This window comes from Agelaius tricolor, unplaced genomic scaffold, assembly GCF_023055355.1.
Source record: "Agelaius tricolor isolate 1412-34295 unplaced genomic scaffold, bAgeTri1.0.p SCAF_90, whole genome shotgun sequence".
Lineage (NCBI taxonomy): Eukaryota > Metazoa > Chordata > Aves > Passeriformes > Icteridae > Agelaius > Agelaius tricolor.
In genome coordinates this window covers 630,200-648,432 of record NW_027269350.1, presented here as the reverse complement: position 1 = coordinate 648,432, position 18,233 = coordinate 630,200, and the positions used below count along the sequence as shown (strand labels likewise).

Genomic DNA, 18,233 nt, shown 5'->3' with positions numbered 1-18,233 from the left:
TGCCACCACAAGCAAGGTGACAATGATGCCACCACAAGCAAGGTGACAATGATGTCACCAATGTCCCACTCACCGATCTTCATCTTCTTGAGGGCTCAGCCTGGGGCCATGTCCAGAACCCTCTGATGGCCACCATGGCCACCAGAACCCACCCTGAACCCTGATGGTCACCACCACCACCATGGGGAGGTGACAATGGCACCACCACAGGGGAGGTGACACCAATGCCACCGATGTCACACTCACCGATCTTCATCTTCTTGAGGGCTCATCTTGGGGCCATGTCCAGAACCCCCTGATGGCCACCATGGCCACCACCACCCAACCCTGAACCCACCACACCTGATACCACCACAGGGAGGTGACAGTGATGCCACCACGGGTTCTCGCCGATCTTCATCTTCTTGAGGCCACCACCACCCATCCCTGAATGCCATCACCACCCACCCTGAACCCTGATGGCCACCACCACACCTGATACCACCACGGGGAGGTGACAGCGATTCCACCAGGGGTTCTCACCGATCTTCATCTTCTTGAGGGCGGCGTCGGGCTCATCCCGGGGCCATTTCTGATGGCCACCACCGCCCAACCCTGAACCCTGATGGCCACCACCACCTACTCTGACCCTGATGGCCACCATGACCACCACCACCCATCCCTGAGCCCTGATGGCCACCATGGCCACCACCACACCTGATACCACCACGGGGAGGTGACAGTGATGCCACCACGGGTTCTCACCGATCTTCATCTTCTTGAGGCCACCACCACCCATCCTTAACCCTGATGGCCACCATGGCCACCACCACCCACCCTGAACCCTGACGGCCACCACCACACCTGACACCACCACGGGGAGGTGACATCGATGCCACCGCGGGTTCTCACCGATCTTCATCTTCTTGAGGGCGGCGTCGGGCTCGTCGCGGGGCCGCTTGCGGGCCTCGCGGGGGCTGGGCATGCTGCGGGCGATCTCGGCCTGCGGCGTGCCCAGGTCCACCAGCAGCGTGGTGATCTGCGGCTGGAAGTCGCCCGAGGACGGGTGGCGCAGCACGCTCAGCAGGTGCAGCTTCAGGTTCTTGCGCACGCTGCTCACCTGGGACTTGGCCAGCGTGGGAGGCAGGTTGGCTACGGGGAGAGGGGACGGGTTAGGGACAGCTGGGGACAGCTGGGGACACCTGGGGACAGCTGGGGACACCTGGGAACAGCTGGGACTTGGCCAGCGTGGGAGGCAGGTTGGCTACGGGGAGAGGGGACGGGTCAGGGACACCTGGGGACACCTGGGGACACCTGGGGACAGCTGGGGACAGCTGGGGACAGCTGGGGACACCTGGGGACTTGGCCGGTGTGGGAGGCAGGTTGGCTACGGGGAGAGGGGATGGGTTAGGGACACCTGGGGACACCTGGGGACACCTGGGGACACCTGGGACTGGGCCGGTGTGGGAGGCAGGTTGGCTACGGGGAGAGGGGACGGGTCAAGGACAGCTGGGGACAGCTGGGGACACCTGGGGACAGCTGGGGCTTGGCCAACATTGGAGGCAGGTTGGGTATGGGGGACAGGGATGGGGTTGGGGACACCTGGGGACACCTTGAAGATGTCACCATGGAGGCATGGATGACCTCGGCCATGAACATGGGGACACCAAGGGACACCAGGGGACACTGGGGACGTTACCATGGAGGGTCTCGTAGGCCTGGATGACCTCGGCCATGAACATGGGGACACCAAGGGACACCAGGGGACACCAGGGGACACTGGGGACGTTACCATGGAGGGTCTCGTAGGCCTGGATGACCTCGGCCATGAACATGGGGACACCAAGGGACACCAGGGGACACCAGGGGACACCGGGGACGTTACCATGGAGGGTCTCGTAGGCCTGGATGACCTCGGCCATGAACATGGGCCGCTGGCGGGCGATGGTGGCCAGCGAGCCCAGCGCCGCCGTCAGGTTGATGCTGGAGATGGCCGGGTGCACCATGAACTTGAGCAGCTGCTCCAGCGCCGCCTTGCCCTCCTCCCACAGCACGTCTGGGGACAGCGGCGCCACCCGCGGGTCAGGGGTCACCGACCCATGGGGAGGTCACCAGGGTCACCCACGTGTCAGGGGTCACCGATCCATGGAGGGGTCACCAGGGTCCCAGTCAGGGGGGTCAGTGGGGTCCCCAACTCAAGGGGTCAGTGGGGTCTCCTCTCCAAGGGTCAGTGGGGTCACCCCACCCCAAAGCGCCCTCACTGACTGTACCTGACGATGGGGTGACCCCAATGCTGATCCCAATCCCATTCCCAATCCCAAATCCCGACCCCAAACCCCAAACCCCAAAGCCCAAATCCCAAACCCAAACCCCAAATCCCACTCACTGTACTTGATGACGGGGTGGTCCCAACCCCATTCCTGACCCTAAACCCCAAACCCCAAACCCCAGACCCCAGACCCCAATCCCGTCACTCACTGTACTTGATGACAGGGTGGCTCCACTCCCATTCCTGACCCCAAACCCCAAACCCCAAACCCCAATCCCAAACCCCGTGACTCACTGTACTTGATGATGGGGTGGTCCCAATCCCATTCCTGACCCCAAACCCCAAACCCCAAACCCCAATCCCATGACTCACTGTACTTGATGACGGGATGGTCCCAATCCCATTCCTGACCCCAAACCCCACTCACTGTACTTGATGACGGGGTGATCCCAAACCCATTCCTGACCCCAAAGCCCAAACCCCAGTCCCATGACTCACTGTACTTGATGACGGGGTGATCCCAAACCCATTCCTGACCCCAAAGCCCAAACCCCAGTCCCATGACACACTGTACTTGATGACGGGGTGATCCCAATCCCCAAACCCCAATCCCAAACCCCGTCACTCACTGTACTTGATGACGGGGTGGTCCCAAACCCATTCCTGACCCCAAACCCAAACCCCAAACCCCAACCCCAAACCCCATGACTCACTGTACTTGATGACGGGGTGATCCCAATCCCCAAACCCAAACCCCAAACCCCAGACCCCAAACCCCAATCCCATGACTCACTGTACTTGATGACGGGGTGGTCCCAAACCCCAAACCCAAACCCCAAACCCCAAACCCCAGACCCCAAATCCCAAACCCCGTCACTCACTGTACTTGATGACGGGGTGGTCGCGCGGGATGCGCTCCAGGCTGACGTCGTTCTCGTGCCTCTTGGGCACGTCGGAGTCGGCCGTGCGCGGCGACAGCGTCACGATCAGCCCCTCCACGAACTTGATGGCGTGCGTGCGGACGCCGTCGTTGTCCGAGTCCAGCAGCAGGATGATGTCGCTGGCCATGGAGGACATCATCTCCCAGCAGGCCTCCTGCAGCTCGCTGATCACCTTGGACTTCACCATCCACTGATCCCAACCAAAAAAAAAACGCCACAAAAAAAATTTGGGGGAAAAAAAAAAAAAAGTTGTTATTTTTGTGGGTAATTACGGTAATCGCGTTGGGAGTAGTGGAAATTGTGAGGGAATTTTTATAGGTAATTACGGTAATTGTATTGGGTATTAAAGACTTCTTTTAATATGTAATTAATGATGGCGATTGATATCAAATTTTACTCTAATTGGTATTGACCTAAAGTGATTCCTATGGGTAATTACGGTAATTGCATTGAGGGTCGTGGAAATGGTAATGGCATTTTTACAGGTAATTATGGTAATTGTATTGGGCATTAAAGACTTTTTTAAAATATGTAATTAATGATGGTGATTGATATCAAATATTAAAGCAAATTTATGTGTACTTACACTAATTGGTGTTGACCTAAAGTGATTTCTATGGGTAATTACGGTAATCGCGTTGGGAGTAGTGGAAATTTTAAGGGGATTTTTATAGGTAATTACGGTAATTGTGGTAATTGTATTGGGTATTAAAGACATTTATTTAATATGTAATTAATGATGGTGATTGATATCAAATATTAAAGCAACTTTTATCTGTAATTACAATAATTAGTATGAATTTAAGGTGATTTTTATGGGTAATTACGGTAATTGCGTTAAAGGTTGTGGAAATTGTGAGGGGATTTTTATTGGTAATTACGGTAATTGTGTTGGATATAGAGGAGTTTTTTAATGTGTAATTATGGTGATTGATATCAAATATTAAAGCAATTTTTATCTGTAATTACAATAATTGGTATCAATTTAAAGTGATTTTTATGGGTAATTACGGTCATCGCATTGAGGGTCATGGAAATTGTGAGGGGATTTATATTGGTAATTATGGTAATTGTGTGCAATATTAAAGACTATTTTATGTGTAATTATAGTGATTGATATCAAATATTAAAGCAATTCTTATCTGTAATTACAGTAATTGGTATCGACTATTATAATGGAAAGTGTAAGGCGGTTTTTATTGGTAATTATGGTAATTGTGTTGGATATTAAAGACTTTTTTATGTGTAATTATGGTGATTGATATCAAATATTAAAGCAACTTTTATCTGTAATTACAATACCTGGTATCAATTTAAGGTGATTTTTATGGGTAATTACGGCAATTGTACTGGATATTAAAGACTTTTTTTAATGTGCAATTAATGCTGGTGATTGCTATCAAAAATCCAAGCAATTTGGAGCAATCGAAGCCTCACCTGCAGGGCCACCTTGTAGAGCTGGGTCATGGTCAGGATGGCCTTTTTGACCACGTTGACATTCTCATCCTTGAGCAGCATGTTCAGGTTGGCCACCAGCTTCAGCAGCAGCTCGATGTCCCTCTTGCTGGGGACAGCAAAAAAAAATTGGGTTTATTTGGTTTTATGCCCACAGAAATGGGCAAAAATTCCAACCAAAACGGGCCAAAAATTCCCAAGAAAACGGCCCAAAAATTCCCGACAAATCGGCACAAAATTCCTACCAAAATGGACCAAAAATTCCCAACAAAATGGCCCCAAAATTCCCACCAGAACAGCCTCAAAATGGCCTTGAAACAGCCCAAAAATTCCCAACAAAATGGCCCAAAATTCCCATGGAAATTGCCCCAAATTTCCTGCAGAACAGCCAAAAAATTCCCACCAAAATGGTTCAAAATTCCTATGGAAATGGCCAAAAAATGCCACCAAAATGGCCCAAAACTCCCATGGAAATGGCCCAAAAATTGCCACCAAAATGGCCCAAAAATTCCCAAGAAAATAGCTCAAAAATTCCCACCAAAACAGCCTCAAAGTGGCCTTGAAACAGCCCAAAAATTCCCAGCAAAATGGCCCAAAATTCCCACAGAAATGGCCCAAAAACTCCCAAGGAAATGGCCAAAAATACCCATGGAAACTGACAAACAATTCCCATCAAAATGGCCCAAAATTCCCACAGAAACGGCCCAAAAATTCCCACCAAAATGGCTCAAAATTCGCACCAAAAGGACCCAAAAATTTGCAACAAAGTGACCCAAAATTCCCACAGAAATGGCCCAAAAATTCCCACCAAAATGGCTCCAAAATTCCACCAAAATAGCTCCAAAAATTCCTACCAAATCAGCCCCAAAATGGCCCCAAAAAAGCCCCAAAATCGCTGTTTTTTGCCCCAAATCTCACCAGGCCTCCTCGATGAATCCCACCACGAATTTCCGCACCTCGATGGATTTGTCGGCCTGGAAGGCGATGATTTCCTGGGGGGGAAACATGGGGGGGTCAGAGTGGGCTGGGGGCGCCCCAAATTCCCCCAAATTCCCCCCAAAATCACCACAAACCAATCCCCAATTGCTCCAAATCCACCCCAATCCTGGATCCATCCCAAATTCCCCCAAATCCATCCCAATCCTGGATCCATCCCAAATTCCCACAGATTCACCCCAAATTCCCCAAACCCATCCCAAATTCCCCAGATCCATCCCAAATTCACCCCAAACACATCCCCAAATTCACCCCAAATTTCCCCCAAACCAATCCCAAATTCCCCCAAATTCACCCCAAACCTGCCCCAAATTCACCCCCAAACCCATCCCAAATTCCCCAAACCCATCCCAAATTCCCCCAAATTCACCCCCAAACCCATCCCAAATTCCCCAAACCCATCCCAAATTCCCCCAAATTCACCCCAAACCCATCCCAAATTCACCCCAAACCCGTCCCCAGTTCCCCCAAATCCATCCCAAATTCCCTCAAATCCCCCCAAATTCCCGCACCCACCCCAAATTCCCCCAAATTCCCCAAATTTTCCCCCAAATTTTCCAGCTCACATCCAGGAAGTTGTCCAGGAGCGTGGGGTCCTTGTTGATGATCAGCTCCTGCACCTGGGGACAGGTGGGGACAGGTGGGGACATTGTGGGGACAGCTGGGGACAGAGCCACCTCCTCCTAAATCCCAATTTTCCCCCCTAAATCCCAATTTCCCACCCAAATCCCAATTTTCCCCCCCAAATCACAATTTCCCCCCTAAATCCCAATTTTTCCCCCAAAAAAATCCCAATTTCCCCTCCCAAAATCTCAATTTTCCTCCCCAAAATCCCCTTTCCTCTCCCCAAAATCCCATTTTTTCCCCCAAATTGCAATCCCCCCCCAAAATCCCATTTCCCCACCAAAATCCCATTTTTTATATACAAAAATTCAATTTTCCCCCCAAAATCCCATTTTCCCCCCAAAATCCCAATTTTTACCCACTTTCCCCTCAAAAATCCCCTTTCCTCCCCCCAAAATCCCAATTTCCCCCCCCACCAAAATCCCATTTTTTATATTAAAAAATTCAATTTCCCCCCCCCAAAATCCCATTTTACCCCCCCCAAAATCCCCTTTCCTCCCTGCAAATGTCCCTTTTCCCCCCTTTCCCCCCCTTTTTCCCCATTTTTTGCCCATTTTTCCCCAATCTCACCTGTTTTAAGATGCTGATTTTCCCCTCATTCCCGATCAGCGCCGCCTGGTTCAGCAGATCCACCACCTGCAAATGGAATTTTTCTCCTTTTTTTCTCCTTTTTTACCCATTTTCCCATTTTTCACCCATTCCAAGGTGCTCCTCCCATCCCTCCCATCCCCATTTTTCCCGTTTTTCCCTCATTTTTCCCATTTTTTGTCTTTTTCCCCTCAGTATTTCTGGGTTTTTTTCCATTTTTATCCCATTTTCCCCCCCATTTTCCTGGGTTTTCCCCCATTTTCCCCCCATTTTTTCCCATTTTCCCCCATTTTCCTGGATTTTACCTAATTTTCCCCCTTTTTCCCTCATTTTCCCCCATTTTCCTGGGTTTTACTCAATTTTTCCCATTTTTATCCCATTTCCCCCACAGTTTTCCTGGGTTTTACCCCATTTTTCCCCTTTTTCCTATTTTTACCCAATTTTTACCCATTTTCCCCCCACTTTTCCCCTTTTTCCCCAATTTTTCCCTTTTTTTCCTCCCACTTTTCCCCTTTTTCCCCATTTTTTCCCTTTCCCCCCCATTTTCCTGGGTTTTACCCCATTTTGCCCATTTTTACCCAAATTTTTCCCATTTTTTATCCCAATTTTTGCCCCATTTCTCACCCGTTCCCAGGTGCTCCTCCTGTCTCTCCCATGCCCATTTTTCCTGGTTTTTTTCAGGTTTTTCCCCATTTTTTCTGATTTGTCCCATTTTCCCCATTTTTCGCCCAGTTTTTCCCTGTTTTTTCCAATTTTTTTTTCCCCATTTTTCCTGTTTTTCACCCCATTTTTTCCCTGTTTTTTCCCGTTTTTTGCCCCATTTTTCCCCGTTTTTTCCCCCATTTTTTGCCCCATTTTCCCCATTTTTTGCCCCATTTTCCTCATTTTTTGCCCATTTTTTGCCCCATTTTCCCATTTTTTGCCCCATTTTTCCCATTTTTCCCCATTTTTGCCCGTTTTCCCCGTTTTTTGCCCCGTTTCTCACCCGTTCCGAGGTGCTCCTCCCGTCGCTCCCGGGCTCCTCCTCGCTGGGCCCCTCCTGAGCCCCGGCCATGGCCCCGGAAATGGGACCCCAGACCCAAATGGGAGCCTGGGGAGACCCCAGACCCAAATGGGGCCCTGGGGAGAGAGAGACCCCATGGAGACCCCAAAACAGAACCCATAGAGACCCCAGACCCAAAACAGAACCCATAGAGACCCCATAGAGACCCCATGGAGACCCCAGACCCAAATGGGGCCCTGGGGGGAGAGAGAGATCCCATAGAGACCCCATAGAGACCCCAGACCCAAAACAGAACCCATAGAGACCCCATAGAGACCCCAGACCCAAAACAGAACCCATAGAGACCCCAGACCCCATAGAGACCCCATAGAGACCCCAGAGAGACCCCAGACCCAAATGGGACCCTGGGAGAGAGAGATCCCATAGAGACCCCAAAACAGAACCCATAGAGACCCCAGACCCAAATGGGACCCTGGGGAGAAAAGGACCCTATAGAGAGAGACCCCAGACCCAAAACAGACACCATAGAGACCCCATAGACAGAGACCCAATGGAGACCCCAGACCCAAAAGGAACCCTATAGAGAGAGACCCCAGAGAAACCCCAGACCCAAAATGGAATCTATGGAGAGAGACCCCAGACCCAAAAGGAACCCTATAGAGACCCCACAAAGACCTGATAGAGACCCTATAAAGAGAGACCCCATATAGACCCCAGACCCAAAACAGACCCTATAGAGACCCTACAGAGACCCCAGACCCCACAGAGACCCCAGACCCAATGCGGCCCCTATAGAGATAAACCCTATAGAGACCCCAGACCCCATAGAGACCCCAGACCCCACAGAGACCCTACAGAGACCCCAGACCCAATGCGGCCCCTATAGAGACAAACCCTATAGAGACCCCAGACCCCATAGAGACCCTACAGAGACCCCAGCCCCCCCCATATCCCCCCCCATCAATCCCCACCCCCCCCCATCCTCGCTCTCTCTCCTCCCCCCCCAGAGCCCCCGCGGCTCCTGCGGGCCCCGAGCCCCCTCCCCACCCCCATGGACCCCTCCCCACCCCTTATCGCTCCCCTATTTCCCTCCCTTATCGATCGTTATCGATCCCTTATCGGTTTCCCCCCCCCCTCCCTCACCGCTCCCGCGCTCTCCGCGTCTCCCCCCGCGCGCCGCTGACGTCACCAGCGCGCGCCGCGAAGAAAGGGGGCGTGGCTTCATCGACTGGCTCCGCCCCTTCCTCTACGTCACGGGGGGAGAGGGGGAGAGAGCGCGGGATCGACGTGGGGAGGGGGGGAACCCCAAAATATCAGGGAACAACCCCCCCCCCAAAAATAAACCAATCCCACAGACTCCAAAATAGCGGAACCACCCCAAAAACCTTCCCATATCCCTGAGACCCCCCCAAAATAGCGGGACCCCCCCAAAAAAACCTTCCCATATCCCTGAGACCCCCCCAAAAATACCGAGACCACCTAAAACACTTCCCATGGCCCCTGAGACCCCCCCCCAAAATGCCGAGACCCCCCAAAAGTATCGGGACCACCCCTATAAACCTCCCCACAGACCCTGAGACCCCCCCAAAATATCGGGACCCCCCCCCCAAAAACCCTCCCATATCCCCTGAGACCCCCCACCCCAAAATCCCTCCCATAGACCCTGAGACCCCTCCCAAATACCGGGACCACCCCAAAATATCGGGACCCCACCCCAAAATCCCCCCCACCGACTCTGAGACCCCCCCAAAATACCGAGATCCCCTGTATCCCCCCCCCCCCCCGCTCTCCCCGAACATGGTACGGCCCAAGCCACGCCCCGTTTGAAGCCTCGTCCAATCAGCGCAGCCTCTTCCTCTGGCCACGCCCCCCCGCGCGAGGCGCAGGCAGCGAGGTGCGAAGGGGGGGGGAGGAAGTCCTGGGACCCCCCAAAATTGAGACCCCTCCCCAAAATTTGGGACCCCCCTCCTCAAAATTAGGACCCCCACCCTAAATTGGGTCCGCACCCCAAAATTGGGACCCCCCACCCCAAAATCTGCGTCCCCAAAAAGCCCCCAGGGCCTGGGACCGCCCCAATTCCAGGGCCTGGGAATGGCCCCAAAATGGGGACCCCGCCCCAAAATGGGGACCTCACCTCAAAATTGAGACCCCACCTCAAAATTGGGACCCCACCCCAAAATTGCAACCTCCATCCTAAAACTGGGACCCTCCCCTAAAACTGGGACCCCACCCCAATATTGGACCCCACCCCAAAAACGGGGACCCCACCCCAAAACTGGGGTTGGGATCTGCGGGGTCTCGGATTTCATTGCAGGTTCGGGACCCCTCCCCAAAAAGCGTCGGGACCCCCAAAAAGGGTCGGGACCCCTCCCCAAAAAGGGTCGGGACCCCCCCCCCACGATGGAGCCCCCGACCTGCGGCAGCCCCGGAGAGTGGCACCGGTGAGGGGGGGACACACCTGGGACACCCCAATATCCCCATCACCCCCCAGTGTCCCCAAATGTCCCCAAATGTCCCCAATTCCTTTGATGTCCGCCATCACCCCCTGATGTCCCCAATGTCCCCTCAGTGTCCCCAATCCCCCCATGCCCCAATGTCCCCTCAGTGTCCTCAATCCCCCCAAATGTCCCCAATCCCCCCAGTGTCCTCCAATGTTCCCCAATGTCCCCACTGTCCCCTCAATGTCCCCAATCCCCCCCACTGTCCCCTCAGTGTCCCTGCTGTCCCCAATGTCCCCAATGTCCTCAATGTCCCCAATGTCCCCAGTGTCCCCAATGTCCCCAATGTCCCCAGTGTCCCCAATGTCCCCAATCCCCCCACTGTCCCCTCAGTGTCCCCAATGTCCCCAATCCCCCCAATCCCCCCAATGTCCCCAATCCCCCCATTGTCCCCAATGTCCCCCATGCCCCCATTGTCCCCAATGTCCCCGGTGTCCCCTCAGTGTCCCCTCGGTGTCCCCGCTGTCCCCAGGTCCCCCCGGGACTGGCGCTCGCTGCTCCCCGAGTTGGCCCAGATGGTGCCATGGCCCCGCGGCGGGGGAGGGGCGCGCTCCGAGGTACCCAGGGGGGACACGGGGGGGACATTGAGGGGACATGGAGGGGACATTGAAGGGACATCGAGGGGACACGGGGGGGGGACAATGAGGGGACATTGAGGGGACATCGAAGGGACATCGAGGGGACATGGGGGGGACATTGAGGGGACACCTGGGGGACATGGGGACACCGGGCAGGGGCACACTCTGAGGAATGCGTGGACGCCTGGGGGACATTGAGGGGACACTGGGACACACCTGGGGGGGACATTGAGGGGACACTGGGGGACACTGGGGGGACATGAGGACAGGTGACACCAGGAATAGATGACAGCGGGGACAGGTGACACTGAGGACAGGTGACACCGAGGGCTGAGGCGACACTGGGGAGGTGACAGCGGGGACAGGTGGCACTGAGGGGAGGTGACACTAGGGACAAATGACACCAGGAACAGGTGGCAGCAGGGACAGGTGACAGCAGGGACAGGTGACATTGAGGACAGGTGACACTGGGGACAGGTGTCACTGCGTACAGGTGACACCGGAGACAGGTGACACCGGGGACAGGTGACACCGGGGACAGGTGACACCGGGGACAGGTGACATTGGGCACAGGTGACACCGGGGACAGGTGACATTGGGGACAGGTGACACTGGGGACAGGTGACACCGGGGACAGGTGACATTGGGGACAGGTGACATTGGGGACAGGTGTCACTGGGTACAGGTGACACTGGGCACAGGTGACATTGGGCACAGGTGACACTGGGGACAGGTGACACCGGGGACAGGTGACATCGGGGACAGGTGACACTGGGGACAGGTGACACTTTGCCAGGGTGACACCGGATACAGGTGACACTGGGGACAGGTGACATCGGGCACAGGTGACACTGGGGACAGGTGACACTGGGGACAGGTGACATCGGGCACAGGTGACATCGGGCACAGGTGACACTGGGGACAGGTGACATTGGGCACAGGTGACAGCAGGGACAGGTGACATCGGGCACAGGTGACAGCAGGGACAGGTGACATTGGGCACAGGTGACACTGGGGACAGGTGACATCGGGCACAGGTGTCAGCGCTGTCCCCGTGCTGCCCGGGCAGGTGCAGGTGCTGCAGAACGTTCTGGGTTACCTGGAGTTCCTGCAGGAGCGCGTGCGGGCGGCGCGGGCGGCGGCCGGTGAGGACGGGGACCCCGACCCAAATTGGAGACCCTGACCCAAACTGGGGGCCCCTCCTCAAATTAGGGACCCCTCCTCAAATTGGGGACACCCCCGAATCGGGAACCCCGACCCAAATTGGGGACCCCAACCCAAATCAGGGACCCCAACCCAAACTGGGGACCCCTCCTCAAATTGAGGACCCCAACCCAAATCAGGGACACCCTGACCCAAATTGGGGACCCCTCCCCAAATTGGGGACCCCAACGCAAATCGGGGTCCCCAACCCAAATTGGGGACACCCCTGAATCGGGGACCCCAACCCAAATTGGGGACCCTGACCCAAACTGGGGACCCCAACCCAAATCAGGGACCCCGACCCAAATCAGGGACACCCCAACCCAAATTGGGGACCCCAACCCAAACTGGGGACCCCGACCCAAATCGGGGACCCCCCTCAAATTGGGGACCCCGACCCAAACTGGGGACCCCAACCCAAATCGGGGACCCCTCCTCAAATTGAGGACCCCAACCCAAATCAGGGACACCCCTCCCCAAATTGGGGACCCCAACGCAAATCGGGGTCCCCAACCCAAATTGGGGACACCCCTGAATCGGGGACCCTGACCCAAACTGGGGACCCCGACCCAAATTGGGGACCCCAACCCAAATCAGGGACCCCGACCCAAACTGGGGACCCCAACCCAAATCAGGGACACCAACCCAAATTGGGGACCCCTCCCCAAATTGGGGACCCCGACCCAAATTGGGGACCCCAACCCAAATCAGGGACACCCCGACCCAAATTGGGGACCCCTCCCCAAATTGGGGACCCCAACGCAAATCGGGGTCCCCAACCCAAATTGGGGACACCCCTGAATCGGGGACCCCAACCCAAATTGGGGACCCTGACCCAAACTGGGGACCCCAACCCAAATCAGGGACCCCTCCTCAAATTGGGGACCCCAACCCAAATCAGGGACCCCAACCCAAATCAGGGACCTCTCCCCAATTTAGGGATCCCCCCCTAATCCTGCAATGCCCCTTTAAACCCCCCCAAAATCCCCTCTAGACCCCCCCAGACCCCTCCCCAAATTATCCCAATCCCCAAATACCCCAAAAGGCCCCAAAATCTCCTTTAATGGCCCCAAAATCGCCCCCAGGCCTCTCCCCCTTTGGGGACACCTCGGAGCCGCCCCCCCCCAGCCTTGGGGACACCGAGCCCAGGTGGGGACACTTGGGGACATTTTGGGGACATTTTGGGGAAATTTTTGGGGCTTTGAGGGGAAATTTTGGGGGTTTTGAGGGGAAATTTTTGGGGCTTTGAGGGGAAATTTTGGGGGTTTTGAGGGAAAATTTTGAGGGGAAATTTTGGGGGTCTTGAGGAGAAGTTTTGGGGGCTTTGAGTGGAAATTTTGGGGGTTTTGAGGGGAAATTTTGGTGGTTTCGAGGTGAAATTTTGGGGGTTTTGAGGGGAAATTTTGGTGGTTCTGATGGGAAATTTTGGGGCCTTTGAGGGGAAATTTTGGTGGCTTTGAGGGGAAATTTAGGGGGTTTTAAGGGGAAATTTTGAGGGGTTTTCAGGGGAAATTTTAAGGGAAAATTTTGGGGGTTTCAAGGTGAAATTTTGGGGGTTCTGACGGGAAATTTTGAGGTGAAATTTTGGGGGTGTTGAGGGGAAATTTTGGGGGTTTTCAGGGGAAATTTTAAAGGAAAATTTTGGGGGTTTTGAGGAGAAATTTTGGGGGTTTTGAGGGAAAATTATGGTGGCTTTGAGGTGAAATTTTGGGGTGGTTTTGAGGCGAAATTTTGGGGGGAAACTTTGCATTTATTCTTCGGGGCTTTTTAATCAAAAATTTCGATTTCTTTTCTTGTGGTTTTGAGTAGAAATTTTGGGGTTTTTTCGGTTTCTTTTGCCTTTTTATGCCTAATGTGGGGGTGTCCCCACGCAGGGAGGAGGAAGAGGAGGAAGAGGAGGAGGAAGAGGAGGGCGAGGGCGACACCAGCCCCTGGCTGTGCCAAACTGGGCCGGACTGGGAGCCCCCCCTGAGCCCCCCCCAGCCCCGGGGGGGGGTCCTGGGGCTCAGCCCCTCCCTCTTCACCCCCCCCGAGCCCCCCGAGCCCCCCGAGGGCGTCGTCAGAGGTGGGGGAGGCGAAATTTCGGGGGTTTTGGGGTTTTTTTGGGTTTTTTTTTTTTGGTTTTTTGGGGGTTTTTTTGGGATTTTTTAGGATTTTTTCGAGAGGAATATTTGGGGGAAAATTTGATTTTTTTAGTGGTTTTTTTTTTTGTGTGTGTGTGGGGGATTTTGGGGAGGAATTTGGGAGAAATTTGGGGTTTTTTTGGGGGAGGTTTGGTGAAATTTTGGGGGGGAAAATTTGATTTTTTTAGTGGTTTTTTTGTGTGTGTTTTTGGGGGAATTTTGGTGAAATTTGGCAGATTTTTTCTGGGTTTTTTTTTGAGGGATTTTGGGGAGGAATTTGGGAGAAATTTGGTTTTTTTGTGGGGAGGTTTGGTGAATTTTGTTTGGGGGGAATATTTGGGGGAGAATTTGATTTTTCTAGTGGTTTTTTGTGTGTTTTTGGGGGGATTTTGATGAAATTTGTGGCTTTTTCAGGGTTTTTTTGTGGGTTTTTTTTGAGAGATTTTGGGAGAAATTTGGTTTTTTTTGGGGGAGGTTTGGTGAAATTTTGGGGGGAAATATTTGGGGGAAAATTTGATTTTTTTTAGAGGTTTTTTTGTGTTTTTGGCAGGATTTTGATGAAATTTGTGGCCTTTTTGGGGGTTTTTTTTGTGGGATTTTTTTTGAGGGATTTTGGGGAGGAATTTGGGAGAAATTTGGTTTTTTTGGGGGGAGGCTTGGTGAAATTTTGGGGAGGAATATTTGGGGGAAAATTTGATTTTTTTAGTGTTTTTTTTTTTGTGTGTGTGTGTTTTTGGGGGGATTTTGGTGAAATTTGGTGGGTTTTTTGTGGCATTTTCGGGGTTTTTTTGTGTCACTTTGTGTCCCCTCCCCTCAGAGCTGTTCCCGGATGCGCAGCTCAGCCCCCAGGTGGGTCCCTCCCCCTCCTCATTGTCACCTCCTCATTGTCACCCCCATTGTCACCCCATTATCACCCTCATTGTCACCCCCATTGTCACCCCCATTGTCACCCCCATTGTCACCCCATTGTCACCTCACTGTCACCCTGTCACCCCCATTGTCACCTCATTGTCACCCTCATTGTCACACCATTGTCACCCCCATTGTCACCCTGTCACCCTCACTGTCACCCTCACTGTCACCCCATTGTCACCTCACTGTCACCCCATTGTCACCCTCATTGTCACCCCCATTGTCACCCTCACTGTCACCCCCATTGTCACCCTCACTGTCACCCCCATCGTCACCCCCATTGTCACCCTCCCTCTCTCCCCAATGCCACCCTGGTGCCACCTCTCTGTCCCCTGACCCCACAGGACCCGGTGGCCTCCGGTGGCCCTGATGGGACCCGGGGGGGGACCCGCGGCCGGGGACAGGGACAGGGACAGGGACAAGGACAGGGACAAAGACAAGGACAGGGACAAGGACAAGGACAAGGACAAGGACAAGGACAAGGACAGGGAAAAGGACAGGGACAAGGACAAGGACAAGGACAGGGAAAAGGACAGGGACAAGGACAAGGACAGGGACAAGGACAAGGACAGGGACAGGGACAGGGACGTCCCCGCAAGCGCAAGTGCGTCAACGGCTTCATCATGTTCTGCCGCGTGAACCGGCGCGAGTACATGAGGTGACACCTGGGGACATTGGGGGGCATTGGGGACATTGGGGGGCATTGGGGACATTGGGGGGATTGGGGGCATTGAGGACAATGGGGACACTGGGGACATTGGGGGGACAATTGGGATATCCGGGGTATGGGGACATTGGGGACATCCTGGGGACATCCTGGGGACATTGGGGGGACAATGGGGACATTGGGGGGACAATGGGATCTTGAGGACATTGGGGGTTTTGGGGACACTAGGGGGATGTTGGGGACATTGGGGAGTGGCTTCATCACATTCTGTTGGGCCATGGGGACATTGGGGACATTGGGGACATTGGGGACAATGAGGAGGTGGGGACATTGGGGACAGTGGAGGGGACAGGAGGACACGGGGACAGCGGGGGGGGGGACCTTGGGGACACCTGAGGGCCCCGGGGAGGGGACACAAGGTTGGGGGGGGGGGGGGGTGGTTGGTGACACTTTGATGGCACTTTGGTGTCATTTTCGTGTCACTTTGGTGGCACTTTGGTGGCACTTTGGTGCCACTTTGGTGACACTTTGGTGCCACTTTGGTGTCACTTCGGTGGCACTGAGGTGACACTGAGGTGACAGCGCCATCCCCGGCCTCACCTCCACGGCGGCCACGCGGGACCTGGCCCAGCTCTGGCGCAGCCTCAGCCCCGAGGAGCGCCGGCCCTACTGGTTCGTACTGGTTTATACTGGTTTGGACTGGTTTATGCTGGTTTGGAGGGGTTTGGACTGGTTCATGCTGGTTTATATTGGTTTGGACTGGTTTGGACTGGTTTATACTGGTTTGTGCTCGTTTATACTGGTTTGGACTGGTCAGTGCTGGTTTGGACTGGTTTGTAATGGTTTGTACCAGTCCAGTTTATACTGGGATCTCTTGCAGTCTGGTCTGTACTGGTCCATACCATTCCATACTGGTCCATACTGGTTTATACCAGTCCATGCTGGTTTATACCGGTCCATGCTTGTCCGTACTGGTCCATACTGGTTTATACCGGTCTATATTGGTTTATACTGGTCCATACTTGTCCGTACTGGTCCATACTGGTTTATACCGGTCTATATTGGTTTATACTGGTCCATACTTGTCCGTACTGGTCCATACTGGTCCCACAGCCGGCGCGCGCCATTTCAGCCTCCAGCATAACTGGATGTACTGGTCCATACTGGTTTATACTGGTTTATACTGGTTTATACCGGTCTGTACGGTCCATACTGGTTTATACTGGTTTTTACTGTTCCGTACTGGTTTATACCGGTCCATGCTGGTTTATGCTGGTCTATATTGGTTTATACTGGTCTATACTGGTCCCGCAGCTGGTGCGCGCGCCGTTTCAGCCTCCAGCACAATCGGATATACTGGTCCATACTGGTCCATAGTGGTTTACACTGGTCCATAGTGGTTTATACTGGTCCATACTGGTTTTTACTGGTCCCTACTGGTTTATACTGGTCCATACTGGTCCTGCAGCCGGCGCGCGCGCCGTTTCAGCCTCCAGCACGATCGGATGTACTGGTCCGTACTGGTCCATACTGGTTTATACTGGTCCATACTGGTTTTTACTGGTCCGTACCGGTCCATACTGGTTTATACTGGTTTATACTGGTCCCGCAGCCGGCGCGCGCGCCGTTTCAGCCTCCAGCACGACCGGATGGTGCGGCCGGACCGGGGCAGCGACAGCGACAGCGACGGCGACAGCGCGGCCACGCCCCTGCGGCTGCTGCTGGCTGCGCACGCGCGGCCCGGGGCCGGCCTGTGACAGCTTGGGGACAATGGGGACAGCCTGGGGACACCTTGGGGACACCTTGGGGACAATGGGGACACCTTGGGGACAGCCCGGGGACAGCCTGTGACAGCCTGGGGACAGCTTGGGGACAATGGGGACACCTTGGGGACAGCCCGGGGCTGGCCTGTGACAGCCTGGGACAATGGGGACAGCAGGGACACCTTGGGGACAGCCTGGGGACAGCTTGGGGACAGCCTGGGACAATGGAGACACCTTGGGGACACCTTGGGGACAGCCTGGGGACAGCCTCAGGACAGCCCGGGGACAATGGGGACACCTTGGGGACAGCCCGGGGCCAGCATGTGACAGCCTGGGGACAGCTTGGGACAGCCTGGGGACAGCCTGGGGACACCTTGGGGACAGCCTGGGGACACCAACGGGGACAGCTTGGGGATAACGGGGACAGCCTGGGGACACCTTGGGGACAGCCTGGTGTTCCCTCCAGGGTGTTGTCCCCATCCCAGTTCGTGTCCCCATCGTGTCCCTGTCTCAGTTCCTGTCCCCAGTTCCAGTCCATGTCCCCATCCCAGTTCGTGTCCCCATCATGTCCCCAGTTCGTGTCCCCAGTTCGTGTCCCCGTCCCAGTTCGTGTCCCCTTTGCGTTTCTTGTCCC

The 18,233-nt window shown here is 54.3% G+C and overlaps 2 protein-coding genes across 21 annotated transcripts in view; one reads left to right on the top strand and one right to left on the bottom strand.

Moving 5' to 3' along the window:
• Window positions 1-9,221, bottom strand: part of SYMPK (symplekin scaffold protein) — a 28,445-nt gene extending 19,224 nt beyond the window's left edge. For 7 of the 20 annotated variants that reach the window (XM_071418804.1, XM_071418807.1, XM_071418809.1 and 4 more), the window contains exons 1-9: window positions 8,999-9,217; window positions 7,838-7,971; window positions 6,835-6,900; window positions 6,207-6,260; window positions 5,563-5,636; window positions 4,627-4,753; window positions 3,130-3,379; window positions 1,865-2,035; window positions 892-1,131 (exon numbers count right to left, since the gene is read on the bottom strand). In XM_071418804.1, coding sequence (XP_071274905.1) covers window positions 892-1,131; window positions 1,865-2,035; window positions 3,130-3,379; window positions 4,627-4,753; window positions 5,563-5,636; window positions 6,207-6,260; window positions 6,835-6,900; window positions 7,838-7,971; window positions 8,999-9,080 — 1,198 coding nt within the window. In that variant the 5' untranslated portion in view covers window positions 9,081-9,217. Of the gene's footprint in view, window positions 1-891; window positions 1,132-1,864; window positions 2,036-3,129; window positions 3,380-4,626; window positions 4,754-5,562; window positions 5,637-6,206; window positions 6,261-6,834; window positions 6,901-7,837; window positions 7,972-8,998 lie in introns of all 20 variants that reach the window. The other 13 variants (XR_011677325.1, XM_071418799.1, XM_071418801.1 and 10 more) reach the window with 5 other exon arrangements.
• Window positions 9,222-14,619: 5,398 nt separating this feature from the next.
• On the top strand, window positions 14,620-17,938 carry MEIOSIN (meiosis initiator). Its single transcript, XM_071418730.1, has 4 exons — window positions 14,620-15,106; window positions 15,514-15,827; window positions 16,419-16,508; window positions 17,449-17,938. Exons 2-4 carry the CDS (start codon window positions 15,793-15,795, stop codon window positions 17,591-17,593), a joined length of 270 nt encoding a protein of 89 aa, XP_071274831.1. The 5' UTR covers window positions 14,620-15,106; window positions 15,514-15,792; the 3' UTR covers window positions 17,594-17,938.
• The last annotated feature ends 295 nt before the right edge of the window (window positions 17,939-18,233 follow it).

Excerpts from the sequence above, each read along its gene's own strand:
- MEIOSIN (XM_071418730.1), top strand. The coding sequence starts at position 15,793 with ATGTTCTGCCGCGTGAACCGGCGCGAGTACATGAG. Across the intron at positions 15,828-16,418 it reads AACCGGCGCGAGTACATGAG|CGCCATCCCCGGCCTCACCT; the intron begins GTGACACCTGGG and ends CTGAGGTGACAG. Across the intron at positions 16,509-17,448 it reads GAGGAGCGCCGGCCCTACTG|CCGGCGCGCGCGCCGTTTCA; the intron begins GTTCGTACTGGT and ends CTGGTCCCGCAG.